Source organism: Vespula pensylvanica, chromosome 7 (genome assembly GCF_014466175.1).
Source record: "Vespula pensylvanica isolate Volc-1 chromosome 7, ASM1446617v1, whole genome shotgun sequence".
Lineage (NCBI taxonomy): Eukaryota > Metazoa > Arthropoda > Insecta > Hymenoptera > Vespidae > Vespula > Vespula pensylvanica.
This window is the reverse complement of record NC_057691.1, coordinates 4,359,543-4,374,055: the sequence shown is the minus strand read 5'-3', so window position 1 is coordinate 4,374,055 and position 14,513 is coordinate 4,359,543. Positions and strand designations below refer to the sequence as shown.

General features: G+C 36.3%; 1 protein-coding gene across 2 annotated transcripts in view; it reads right to left on the bottom strand.

Annotated features, from left to right (window-relative positions):
- LOC122630727 (RNA-binding protein 24-B-like) overlaps positions 1-14,513 on the bottom strand; it is a 31,060-nt gene that overhangs the window by 3,979 nt on the left and 12,568 nt on the right. For both annotated transcript variants that reach the window (XM_043815542.1, XM_043815541.1), the window contains exons 2-4: positions 12,986-13,395; positions 12,141-12,267; positions 10,492-10,552 (exon numbers count right to left, since the gene is read on the bottom strand). In XM_043815542.1, the coding sequence (XP_043671477.1) occupies positions 10,492-10,552; positions 12,141-12,267; positions 12,986-13,249 (452 nt within the window). In that variant the 5' untranslated portion in view covers positions 13,250-13,395. The remainder of the gene's footprint in view (positions 1-10,491; positions 10,553-12,140; positions 12,268-12,985; positions 13,396-14,513) is intronic.

Here is a 14,513-nt window from a genome sequence, read left to right as displayed (position 1 = left end):
CACCATATAACTTTCTTTTAGATTGAATCCAACTAATCTGAATTTACGAATTATAATCAGAGAGAGAAAAATCAATATTCTTATCTTTTGGATCCATTGTTATTGTCATAAAACTCGATGTAAAAGAGAATTTACAATTTTTTAAGTAATCATAAGACCTGAAATATATATAAATCTTTACCAGAATTTCTGATTTATATTGGAAAGATAGAAAAAAGTCACAAGAGAGAAAAACAAAGAGAGAGACAAAGAGAGAGAGAAACTGCTATATTTCATTCAAATTTGGATACTTTGCTACAAAATCTAAAACACGAGACCGCAGACGGTATCCTTTATTTTGTCAAACAATAGAAAAAAAGATTTATGAACTATCGAGAGTTTGAAAATAATTTAGCGCACGGAAGTCGATCGACGATCGTCGCAAAAATATCACGCTTGGCGCGTTACCAGCTCACTACCAAATGCTCCGTCTTCTCTCTCTCTCTTTCTCTCTCTCTCTCTCTCTCTCTCTCTCTCTCTCTCTCTCGCTCCCTCCCTCCCTCCCTCCCTCCCACTCTCTCTCCCTCTTTCTCTCGCTCTCTCTTATTTCTACCACGATACTTCGAGACGAACGAATATCCGGCAGATCATGCTACGACGATTTGTAGATCCATCATTTTTAGACTGATTTATAACCCCTTTTATAGCGAATACCGATCTATTAAAGTAACTACGAAGGCAAGATATCTCTCGAGGTAATCATCTACAGAGTCGCTCATTACGTTGCTCTAGAATTGCATTCTTGAATTATAAATAGAAATTGCCCTACTAATTGTAAGTGCCGTTTTTGAATTACATAAACCCTTTTTAACCTATCGTTGAATAAATGAATAAAATAAAATATAACATTTTTTTATAATAATATTATGAAAATTGCAACAGTATAAAACGTAAAAGAAAAAGGAAGAAAATGCAACTAATCATAATCACTAATCATAAGAAAAGGAATGAAACATCATTATCATTGTAATCGCAATTGAAATATTTCCATTTCTAACGTTCATGAAACGGAATACTAAAACGAAATGTCTACTTTAAATAATAAAATAATTATCAACAGTACGATTGTCATATCGATTAGACCGACTATCGATTCTTGAAAATTATCTTTCGAAAGATCGCAGATCAAATATTCCAAATAGAGATCTCAATAAAGTACGCTTGAAATTGTTGAGACCTTTCATTCTTTATCCTCGTCCAAGTCTCGCTTTTCTATATTTTTATGATTATGATTATTTCTTTTTTGTTTTTTTTTTCCTTTTTTATTTTAATTTTTTTTTATCCCTTTTTGCACCTCCTTTTCGATCGAACTTATCTATCGTCCGCATCTCGAGCGAGGCCCGTGCATTATGGATGGCTCGCGTGTGCTCAACCCTACTTTTCCTATTCCGCGTGTCCCTATATATATCCTCTTTCTCTCCCACTTCCTCCCCTCCTTTTTTTTCTTTCCGTCACTGTCGTCCTCCCGACGATTTTCAATCTCAATCCTGTTACACCCCCGCAAGGTATAAACCGACATAAGTACATATGACAAATTAGTATTAAAATTTGGAAAATGTACGATCATTATTTTATTAAATTATTATCTCATTATTTTATATAATTATTATCTTATTTGTTAAAAACAATTTAATTTTACATTTACTATTTACATGAGTCTTATTACGTAGAAACGTTTTACGTTTTAATTCCATGAATTGTACTATCTCGCTAATTTTGTGATAACGATTAGCATTAGGTAAATGGTCAAGGTGACTCTACAAATTAATAACTTACGAGAAGGAAAAAATTAATACTAGTAGATGCCATTCGATCAATTTAATTAATATATCGATTTGTAATTTAGATCGGCTGACATAAATTTTATTATATCTTCTGAAATTAAATAAATTACCTATTTTTTTATTCTTTGTTAATCGAGATACCGGGAAAGTCGATTGAAACGATAGAAAAATATAGAGTCTCAAGATGAGATATTCTCAACGATCGATTGACCACGACCACATTGTCGTCCTTGGTAAGTTCGCGCGAAATGCATGTACTGTCATTTTAATACGTCCCGTAATTCGCCACGATGTAAAATTGCGTGGTGGCGCATCGCGACTGAACGAACATTATACGGAAAGCTTTTATACGATCGATGTAACCCTCTTTCAATTTGTGTGTGTCCGTACGTGTACGTTGATGTGGGGGTCGGACGCATTATGCCATTCCTCGTGGAGATAAGTGCGCATAATATGTCTTCGGGCTTCATCAATTTAGTGGTAATTTAGTCACATTATTTAGCTTATACATACATAGATTAACGAATAATAATAACAATAATAATAAATGAACCAAACATTCTTTTCATCTTTCCGTTATCCTTCTCATCTTCTTTAAATAGTAAAATAGAAAAAGAAATTATCGTTGCATGTCTTGCATTCTTGTACATATACTGAAAAAATAATTAAAAAAAGAAAAGATAAAATATAAAAAAATAAACGATTTAGATAAGGTATAGTTGTACAAGTCTAAGCGTCGTAGTAATTTTTTCTGACATTTTTACTTTGTGCGATAAACAAATGGATTCTATTATTACAATATTTGCAGTTGTAGAAATGAATGTGATACGTCATTCGGTACATTAAGTTGACCTTTTTAAAATATCGTTTATATGCAATGAAAACAAACGATTTAATTTGGTTTCTTGATGAAACAATGACAGTACATTTTCCAATGGTCACTAATATTATTGAATGTTTGATTTAAAAAAACAAAATATAACGTATTGTTATTTTTATATCAATCGACAAAATTGACGTGTCTATATATAGAATGATTCGAATTCAATGATACGAAAAAAGTTTCTTCGCTTTTATTTATTTAGCCTGTTCACGATTGAAGTTTGAGACGATTAGGCGTTCAAAGGAAGAGACCATTAAAAGACAACTTGGAATTCAAACGCGTGCCATGTGGTAAGCCTAGAAGAATCGACGAGGTAAGACGAGGGAGAAGAGGAAGAGAAAGAGGAGAAGGAGGAGAAAGAAATCGTTGGGAAGTCACGAAGATAGTCCCCCGTTGGAATCGTCCTTTCGTGACGGATCTAAGTGACCACCCTCGATTTCCGACGTAAAGTGGCCGTACGTCGCGATTAGGATCTCTCGACTTGTTCGCCGACGACTCACGCACGCACGCACGAAAGTAGAAAAGAACGCAAGGTGGCTTCTGTGTTTCGATACAGTAAAAGACTCGATGTGGGCTTGAGAGAGGGATGGATGAAAAAAGGGGAGAAAAAATGAACTTCGAGTAAAGGTGAAGATCGGTAGGGGTAAATTTGTGGGAAGAACGTAGCCTTTTCGTACGTACGTCTATATACTTACATATTTGTGTGGGTATGTTTTGTACGGGTATATATATGCATACGATTCAAACTCGTTAAGAGGGTGCAGGTGTGAACCGCAGTAGAACGTTATTGTGATTAGAAATTATTGTCATCGTACACCTGCTCTGACGTACGTAGCAGCTTGTACATATATATTACATATTATGAAAGGAAGTGATGTGTTTTTTACAACACCACAAATTACGAATGGAGTGATACAGTCTAAGTCGGTCAGAGGATAATGCGATCCTTGAATGATGTGAACTACTACCGTAATGACCGACCTTCGAATCATCCTGTTTTAAACGAACTTTTTCACATGGAATGTTTGATGATCTAATCGACGAATCTACCGGCCAGTAAAAGCTATTGAACAAGATCAAACAATGTATAAGACAATATTTAAAAATAAAATCACCGAATGAATTATGTTAAAAAAAGAAAAGCAAGAAAAAATATACGAACAAATTATTTCGCAAATTGAACAGTTCTCAATAATTGCTCGTTATTGATAATAATTTGTCCTTGGCGAATGAATTACTGGAAGTTTGGTGTTCAGAGATATTCATCGTAAGTGTGTTAACGTCGTTCGCGCGCATGTGTGAACTCGAAGAAGGTGTCGCGAGGTATCCGGGTCGTATCTTGCTCGCTTTCGATGCGCAGGGAGAGAGGATAGGCCAAAAGGCTGTGCTGCGGCGCCGGCGCCCTGGATAATCCAATGGGATCATCCGCCAATCCACGGAAAGCAGGCCAGACCAATAGTGAATCGTGGGGGGTGGTTCCTCGTGATGGCTTAATTGCTTTTCTGCGCGAACATTGATAATTTTTTCTTTTTTTAACTGCCAAATAAAGTTTGATTCTAAACAATGGAGAAGAGCTTGAATGTTTTACAAAAGATGTTCAATTATAAAAATTTTGGTATGCTTGGAATTTTGTTTATTATAAACATCTTATTTTTAAACCACGGAAAATTGATGAGTGGGACAGAAAGATAGAAAGATGTTGAAAATATTAAATTTGGCCGTCGACGAAATTGAAATGGTATAAACAAGAAAACAATATTCCAAGTGTGCAATCTTTTAAATATAAAATACATTTCGAAAACATTCCATGCTATAATAAAATATAAAACGAAAGTGGGATGATCGAAGAACTATGATAACTAACAACGATCCAAATAAGATAAATTTATTAAGATCAATTGTTTATATTCAATTACTCTTAAAGATTTATAGATATATACAAATTTTGTAGAAACTTTTCTAACAATACATTACTACTATATGTGAACTCGAAAATGCTATAAAAATACATAGTGCGATGGAATATACGAGATACCGAGAAAAAGAAGGGAGGGAACCTTGAGGATGAAATATGTGTCGTATGAGAACAGACTGCATTCGTTGAAAGAACAGCGACGGTGTTGGTGCATAATGACGACGGACGCTCGTATATTGGAAATAGAAATTCATTTTAATGCTAACAATTTCGTTAGAGCTTTCAGTGTTTCGGCAAGAAGCGGAAAGAAGAATCAAATTCGATTAAATTCAACGAAAATGAATTTTTAAGAAATTTTTCATCATTACTAATCATTTCTATCGTATGAATAATAGTACATGTATGGTGATAAACGTGTCTCACACATATATAAGTTTCTAATAATTTCTATATGAATTTTTATATATTTTTTGTAACTATCACAGTATACTTGTATCGTATGTAAATAACTGTACGTGTGTATATATATATATATACACATAGATATCAAAGAAAGTTTCGTGACATAAACGACAAAATTAATAACGTTGATCATCGTCGAAGAGACACGATAGTTCGATGGCAAGAAGAATTTGCGTCAGAAGAGCGACGACGACAGGTGAAGAAGAAGAGAACCGCGATAATGGAAATAGAAGCGCGATCCTTTTAGACGACGTTCTGGATTATGACGCGAAACATGAGGAGGAGAAAAGAGGAGTGAGAAGTTCTGGTGAAGTACCGTTCTCGTTTCCAAAATTTCTTATTCACGCTAAATCGTTCGAAGAATATATCGGAATAGTGAAAAATCTTGAATCTCGTCAACAAATTTTCCTAAATTTTAAATTAAATAAATTGTTTTTACTAAAACAATTCAATCATCTCTTTGACATTAACATACAATAACGAAAATGAGTAAATCATAAAAGTAAAAGAAAAAAAAAAATCATATACCCATATACCTGACATAATCATATATGTATTAAAAAATATCTATAAACAATAAACGTAGAAAGAAAATAACCATGTACCTGTACACCCAAAAACACATAATCAAAATATAATATAAATATATCAAAAAAGAAGAAGAAAGAAAAGAAAAAAGGGAAAAAGAAAAGAAAAAAACAAGAAATGACAGAAGAAAGGATCAGTTGTCTACGCAGACGCAATCGTCAAAATGCAGTTTGGCAGACGTCCTAATCGTTACTCGAGGAAAGTGGAGGAACGCGTAAGTAGGTTCGCTCGTCGCTTTGGTATCCCGTTAACGAGGGAGAGAAGACGGCGAACTAGAAAAGGGATCTTCGAGAATAGACGTCGCGATAGCGCGGAAACGGCCTTAAAGACTCTTAAATCCTCTTCACGAGGGAGAGAAGCTTCTCTTTCTTTCTTTCTTTCTTTCTCGAGACGACGCGACGGCTCGCGCCGAGAAGTTGACACAGGGGACAGGTGGATCTAAATAAAGACTGGACCGACGCCAGGAGCCACAAAGATGGCCGACACCGAGACGCGAGACGTCGTCGTCGTCGTCGTTGTCGTCGTCAACGAACGACGACATCGTCTTCTTGTTATCTTCGTTGTTCGTCAACGATCTATACATCGAAAAAAAAATCTATCATTCGTTCGTGTCAAAAATCGAGTTTATCGTCGAATTAAAAATCGTCGATAATTTTTTATATAAACGATTACGTTAGCTTTCTTATCTATCACGTTTAATATTAATTTTCAAGTCGTATCAAGTATACCGATTATATTTATAAAAAATATATCATACTATAAATTATTGTTTCAATATTTTTTTTACAAATTAAATGCACGGATCGATCATGAAATTAATGATAATGTCTTCGAATAAAATGTATATGTCATTAATCTCATTACTAATATATGCATTAATATAACGTGTAAATGAGTATTAATATTAAAATTCAATAAGAATCATTATCACGATCATAAAAAAAAAAGCACGACTCGAAAGATTTCCTAATACTTCTAATAACTCAAATGAAATACGTTTTCACGAATTTGGATCGAACGAGAGGGAGAAAGTTAAAATGCTTCCGTGTTGGATGCATCGCGGACGCGTCGGCGGGCCGAACGGTGTTAAATTTCACTTATCCCACCTACGTTTCGCTAATTCGAGGACACGCGTTCTTTGCCACGTGGTGCTAGAGCGTAGAAGAAGAAGAACGTGACGTAAGCAATATCCTTGCCAATTACGCCTTCACCGAGACGCATCGAAACTTACGTATATACATATATTCACGTACCTACTATGTTATACGATTATTCTCATTGGCTAAGCATTAATTTATAACTCCCACCATGTTGCGTCCCCATCGAAAATAAATCCCAACGCAACAATATTTAAAACTTTTCGTCGGCGTGCCAAATGCGCCCGCGCGTTCTATGCCAAATGCCAGAGTAGTACGAGATTCAAAACTCGCGCCAAATTTCCTTCTCTCTAATATCTCTCTATCTCTCTATCTCTACCTCTCTCTTTCTCTCTCTGATTCTCGCGACATATTAATAAATTAGCCGACGTAAGGGAGTCACAGAAAACGCTTTTGAAATGTTCTCTATCTCGTACGATGAGACGACGAATCTCTCGAAAGATGCAAAGCTTTGCATGGGGCCTGAATCGAGGAACAGGGCAAAAAAGAACGAATTCTTGTCGTCCATGGGGTCGAAAGCGCGTATTCACGATTCTCCGTTCATTCTTCTCTCTTTCACGGACTCGTTTCGAAAGGAGATGTCTTGAATTTTCTTTTCTTTTTTTTTCTTTCTTCATGTTGTTATAATTAAATTCTTCAAAGAAAAAAAAAGAAAAAGAAAAAAAAATTAAATAAAGGAAAAGAAAAAGAAAAAGAAAAAAACCATTAAGTACAACACCAAAAAAATACAACACCAATAGCGACACCAAGTGTAGTGTAAGCTTTCACCACACACACAAGGTTATTATTAATATTACAGTGGTTAGCGGAGCCTGTACACTCGACTAGACTCTTTCCCTCTTTCTTTCTCCCTTCTTTACTCTATCTTCCGATTCTCTATCTATCTCTGTTTTTTTTTTCCTATTTATTTCTCTATGCTCCGAAAAGAGACTTCCGGCTTTCCGCGAAACTTACAACATGTGCCAATACGAAATACCGTGAATAACCCTTACGATACCTATTAAACGGCTTAAATAATTCCTAGAAATTGTCTTTCGGTTTGATAGTTGTAAATAAACTTCGAATTACAATCGATTTCAATAATCATATTCTATGTTCTAAGTAATTATAAGTAATCTAAATAGAATAACAATGAACAAATTGTCAACTCTAATCGAAAAGCAAATATCTATACAAAATTTAATTCGTTTAGAAGTTTCCTTTCGCAAAAAAATAGTAATTCGATTTTTTAATCGTCGAAAAGAATTTTTTAAATAGTAATAAATTTAATAAGTTCGAAAATTGTTTTAAACGAAATTTAAACGCAATCGGAAATAGGAAAGATAGTCTAAGTTTTGTTCAGAAAATAACGCGAAGGAATCTGGTCGTGGCAAATAAGGTTGAACTGCGATAAAATCGATAGAAACGTAATAAAGAATTAACGCCGCGCCAAGCTTTGTGTCCTGGGCCAAGCCAGGTCGATTTTTCACGATCAACGAATACACAGCGTGTCGTTTCGCGTTCTCCTTCTAACTCTATCTCTGTCTGTCTTTCGTCTCTCTCTACATCTCTTCTTCATTCTCATTCTCTCTCTCTCTCTCTCTCTCTCTCTCTCTCTCTCTCTCTCTCTCTCTGTCTCTCTCTTTCTCTCTTTATGAGGAGGAGTCCTCGTCGACGTCGCTGATAAAATCTATTTTCGCTTTTAGCCGGACAAAAGGAAGAGAGAGCACGCGCACGCGCTCGTTTTCGTCCGGCGCGAAAGAATAAATATTTGTGTTGAGTTAAATGGCTCCCGAGACGTGAACGAAAATCTCGATTTGATCCTACAAGAATTCTTCGACCCGTTGATTGCTAACTATTAATGCTATTCTCGATCCCGATATCGATTTTTCTATTATATATTGTTCTAAACAATTTTTCTAAGATTCCCAGATTAATATTTGGAAAAAATTATAATTATAAATATCAAGTATCATACTAATGTAATATTTGATAAAATGGAATATTATACGGGCATATCGACTTAGAGAATATCGAAGAGAGACAGTTAAATCATTAAAATTATGGAAAAGAAATCTTGTTATCAGAAGTAACGCTAAAAAAAAATTTTTTTAATAATAAACAAGGGAAATGATTGCGTGAAAATTCAATCATAGAAATGAAGAAAAATTCACTACGAAAAGCACAAAAAATAATGATCGTTTCGATGTTCAACTAATAGCAAATAATCACGTTATTAATAAGATCGATCCGTCACAAATGTTATTGATTAATTATAAAAGAAATTATCGCGAACGTTTCCGTTCTTACTCGTAGCCCTCGTATTGGCGATTTGTTAGCGTTATCAGAGAAAACAGTCTTCGAATTTCTTTTCTTTTTTTTTTCTAAACGTATTACAAAAGGAGGGAAACGAATTCGAACGCACAGGCATTATGGCTGTATCGTTACGTTACACGTTAAAATTCATTATCATCGTCGTTACCGTGTCATTATTATAATTATGCTTGATTAAAAAACAAGAGGTGTGTGTATGTGTCTATATACGTATGTGTGTGAGAGAAGAGTGAAGTATAAGATAAAAAAAAGATTTAAAAAAAAAAACAAAAAAAAAGATAAAAGAAAGAGTCAAAACCAGTAAACAAACAATCGCAACTCGCTCAGCAACCGCAATCTCAATTATTCATCACTTCAACGTAAACTTCACTAAGAAAGTAGAAACAAGGAAAGTAAGAAAAAAAAACACAACTCAAAAAAAAAGAGATACGGTAGATGAAGAAGAGGAAGAGACCGAACCCTCCGAAGAGATCTCCCTTGCAAGTAGCGTGTATACTTCATCGAAAGAAATTCGTAGGTACTCGTGTGGCTTCGTATACGTGTGCGTGTGCCGTATATTATATCCCCTTTCTCTTTCTCTCTCTCTCTCTCTCTCTCTCTCTCTCGCTCTCTCTCTCTCAATTCCCCTCTCTCTTTCTTTCCCCCTTTCTCACCCTTTCTTTCACAGTTTTCGCGAATATTTCTCCCTCTTTTCTCATATATGTATTTTTTTTCTCTTTTAGTAGATGGACTTCTTTTTTTCTTTTTCTCGCCTCTTTCGTTCGTTATACATAGTCTCTCTTTTACAAACGTTTGTTTCATCATTTTCTTTCATTTTTATTCTCTTTTACTTTTGCTCCTTAGAACGGCCCACGGCCCTCTCAAGGATCTCGAAAAGAGGACTCTCTGCTTGCTGCCTTACGCTCACGCGTCAGGATGCTGAAACGTTATATATAAGACTGTCTTCAACAAAAAAATCTACGATCTCAACCACGAACCGTATGCGATTAAACGAACACTTATGTATATGCCTATGTATTATATTATATTATTTATACGCGTTAGTGTGTAGTACGCGTTGTAGTCTCATTGTCGGTAAATAAAAAAGAAAAATATATAAAACGATTTTTCTGGTGGAGAGAAAAAATATCCGTCGTATCGATCGGATTTTATAGAAAAACAAAAAATAAGTAGGCTTTTCTTTTTTACGTTCATCACGTTACATTGAAAATCGCCAAAAAGAATCTTGAAAATGTTTACGATTGAGATTCGATGCATCTTACGCTACTTCCTTCATCTATACTCTGCGATAAGTTACAACACTTACGTTCTTAAATATACTTCGAAAAAATCACATCAACATAGACTCACCCATATTGGCCTGGAAGAACCGCAGGATATCCAGCTCGAATGCCAGCAGCAAATGGGAATGCTGAAATCATAAATGGTGTACGATTAATTTCTATTTGCGTTTTCTAATCGTCGACCCTGAATTACGTTTACGTTTCGATGGTTTTTACGTATGAATGAAACAAAGACATAGTTGGTACTTTCTAAATGCGTCTACATGAAATAAAAAGAAGAACAGAAATAACATAAAAATGAAAAATAAGTAGCAATTTGGTCGAAACAAAGAACGTGGCTAAAGGAGAGAAAAAAGAATAAGAAAAGAAAAGACAAATGTAAAGTCGGTGGCTCCGTTAGGGCAATTTTAGACACAGACTCCAAAGCTATGTTGGCCTAAAGCCATTTAAGAAAAAGAGAGAGAGAAAGCAAGCGAGAATGATGCTGAGAACGCGACTACCACTTCATTTGGGCTTCCAAAAATGTTTCTCGCCCTTTCTGTGCTCCGCTATCGTCCCTCTCTTTCTCTCTTTTGAGATCAAAGATCAAACTGGGTTACGTAACGCGACTCCACTCTACCTTCTATCTTTATCAACATCTAGCTGAAGAAACAAACGCGTGAACCATGCGATAAGTCAGCTACGATCGAGATCTCTAGTATACAGAATACAGGGTAGAATTTTTGATTACAACATTGTGACCAACCACAATTATTCTAAATTTTTTAACGAGAATTCATTGATACATACATACACACACACACATATATATATATAAAATAAAAAAATAATCTCGAAGATTCGGATTCAACTATCATATTTTGTCTTTTTGATAAAACAATCGAACTTAAATTCTAAGATATTAAAAAAGAATTTTTTTTTTAATAAATTTCTCTTTCATATATCTCTATCTTTATCATTTGAGATGAAGAAAAAACTGTGGCTAATCTCTATATGTACTGTCTTTCCTACTTCAAAGGTCAAAATGTGTACCGTGTTCTTTCAGTAAGACAAAACTCACTGAGTCGAGCCACGTATCATTGGACGTTTAGTACGGTAAATATGATTTACAGAGAACACTCACTTTTCTAAGTGTTAGTGTCAGAATCGTAAAACGATCGTCTATGTGTTTTCGGTACTGAACAGACTGGAAATAAGTAAAACTGTAGATCTTGGAATAACCAAGCACTGTAGTACTATAATATCTTAAGGCAAACGCTGTATGACTCATCTGTGCTTTCACGTTTCAATTTTTTTTACGATTTCTCGAACGCATCGAAATGTTCATTATTCACTTAAAAATAGACCGAATGTTTGCGAGGTTAAACATCGGACCGACGTATCGCAAAGATTCTCTGGAAATTGTATCAAATGAGATATCTTTACACTATTCGAAAGAAAGAAAGAATGTTAAACACTAGAACAGTATCACCTATTTATTCAATCTATAAAATAAAATTGGGATATTGGCAAAAGTTTTCGTAGAATGAGATCTTCAACCTCTTGTTATTTCAATGAAAAAAGCTTATAAAAAGACTTTTAATTTGTAACACACTTACATCAAATTTTTACTCCGATTAATCGAATTATTTTATAAAATATTTTCGACAGACGTCACTATTCTAAAGATAATGCAAAATAATAATGAAAGAAAAAAACGTGTAGAAGTGAACTTACTCGTTTGCAAGTTACCCCTCGGCTTGGCTCCGAGTATTGCTAAGTTAACGTTGGCCTTGCGACCATCGATGATGGGATTAGGATCCTTGCATGCTCTCTCAGCAGCCGCTCTGTCTCCCATGATAACCTACGAGCAAAATCGATTGATCCAACACGTCTGGATTCCTTGTACGTGATCGTCGAGTAGCGAGCAGTGAATAAATGACGTGAACAAGGCAAAAATACTTTCGTTAATCAACAAGAATGACGTAAGGTAGATGCTCGAATTTCCATGTTATCTAAAGTAGACTAATGATAAGACGAAGAACAGGTTTTTCGACCGAGTTTTATGCCATTTATACATTCGTGACATTCGCTAAAGAACTTTATCGGCAAGAGGACACCGTGTGAAAGTTAGTCCATTTCGGACAAGAGCATGGAAACTAGTTCGCTTTTAATCGCAATGATTTACGAGTTTATCGATAGGGACCGGATTTCCTTCGCGGAGAAACAAACTCGATTCAAGTCGTAAATCATACGAACATAAGCTCTGATGAGATTAAAAGTATGTACGTATTGCTTCGTGTATACTTTCATTTGACTAGATATTAGTAATTCATTCTATTATAATAAGCTTCATGTTCGACAACGCCAACAGTAAAGTCACACTTGTACGAAGAAATTTTTTGCAGTACTAGCAAGTTCTCATTAATTCTTATTGTAATAAATATAATAATCAAACGTTTTGTTAGCAATATTTTTTTCCCTTTGGTACTATTTATCAGTCTGATCTATTTATGCAAACATTGTTAAGATGTATGCGATACAATGATATAACGATACAAATAACACAAATCGTTACTCACGAAACCATAGCCTCTGCTCTTTCCAGTCTGTCTGTCGGTGATGACAACGGCTTCCTCGATATCCCCATAAACACTGAAATGTTCCCTGAGACTTTTATCGGTCGTGTGATAAGGTAGACCGCCAACGAATAACTTAGTCCAGGTGGTATCTTTTTGCTGAGGTGTGGCACCCGCAAGAGCACCCAGCCCGGAAACAAGCTCGTCCGGGCCTGGTGCTCCCACAGCGCCCACGGCACTGAGACCGGCGGCACCGGGCATCAACATCCTCCAAATTTTGGCGATGTCACCGCCGGACGACAAAACCACTTGATCAATCTTGACAATTTATTTGGTACTTTAGGGATGAAAAGAAATCAGGCGTGCCGTTGGTTCAACAGCATCTAGGTCAAATTAACGCGTGGTTGCCCTTTCTGGAAATATAAAATAGTAACAATTTGAAAACGTGTTCTACTCGAGTAAAAAACGTTAAGCGACTTTATACGACCTAATTTCTTTCTTCGATATAATAATATTTACTAGTTATTCAAAATCAATCTTTAACTCGATAATAAAAATCGCCTAATCAGTTCTTTAAATCCCGAGAATTTTTTAAATACTTACTTTATATAATCTTTAAAAATCTCTCAATTCTAAACTATTCAACGCATCCTGTTAGTGTCGTGCAGAAACGATCGAAAAGGAACGAAAACGGTTTTCCCTTCGTCACAAGCCATTTCTTTCTTTCTCTCTTTCTCTTTCCCCCCCCCCCCTCTCTCTCTCTCTCTCTCTCAACGAATCGATGACTTCAGCATGTACAAAGCGAACAGATAAAAATCCCCCTTTGCACGGAAGCCGCGAGAGAAGGAGAAGGAGAGAGAAAGAGAAAAGGAGAGAAAGAGAAAGACAGACAGAGAAAGAAAGACAGAGAACTAGCTAGAGAAGTCTCGTCGAGGAAGGAGAAGAAAAGGGCAAGGAGGAGGGAACCCTGACCTCCATTCAAGGTTGGAAGAGCCTGAAAAAGGGAGGTAGCGCAGCTTAGACCCTATACCTTGCTCAGGTAGATCGTGTATAGGGTATTTTTCGTAGGGCTCTCTCGCCTTTCGAGTTTCAGCGATGGAGCCTGCAGAAACGGAAGGTCCCCCCCTCTCTTTCTCTCTCTCTCTCCTCTCTCTCTCTCTCTGTCTCTCTTCATCTCTTTTCCTCCCTCTTTAAGAGCAGCCTGAAGCGGACTGCGTCCGTCTCTCATTGTGCACACCAGGCCTCGACGAGGACCCAACGTACCTCCCTCTCCGTTCCTCCCAACACAGCTCGTCTCACCTAGCTTTCGTTTCTCCCTGACCGTCGTTACCCCCACCACAAACAACACCGGGCCCTTTTACTCGGGAACCGACGTCCGTCCGTTCGTTCGTTCGTTCGTTCGTTTCTGCCGAATCCCCCAAAACGATCCGGCAGCTGCTGCAGAAAACCGGTGCAGCACTGCGTATAATCACATTGTTGTAGTGCGTTCGGCTCCTTTCCTCCTTCTCCTCCTCTTCATCCTCCTCCAACT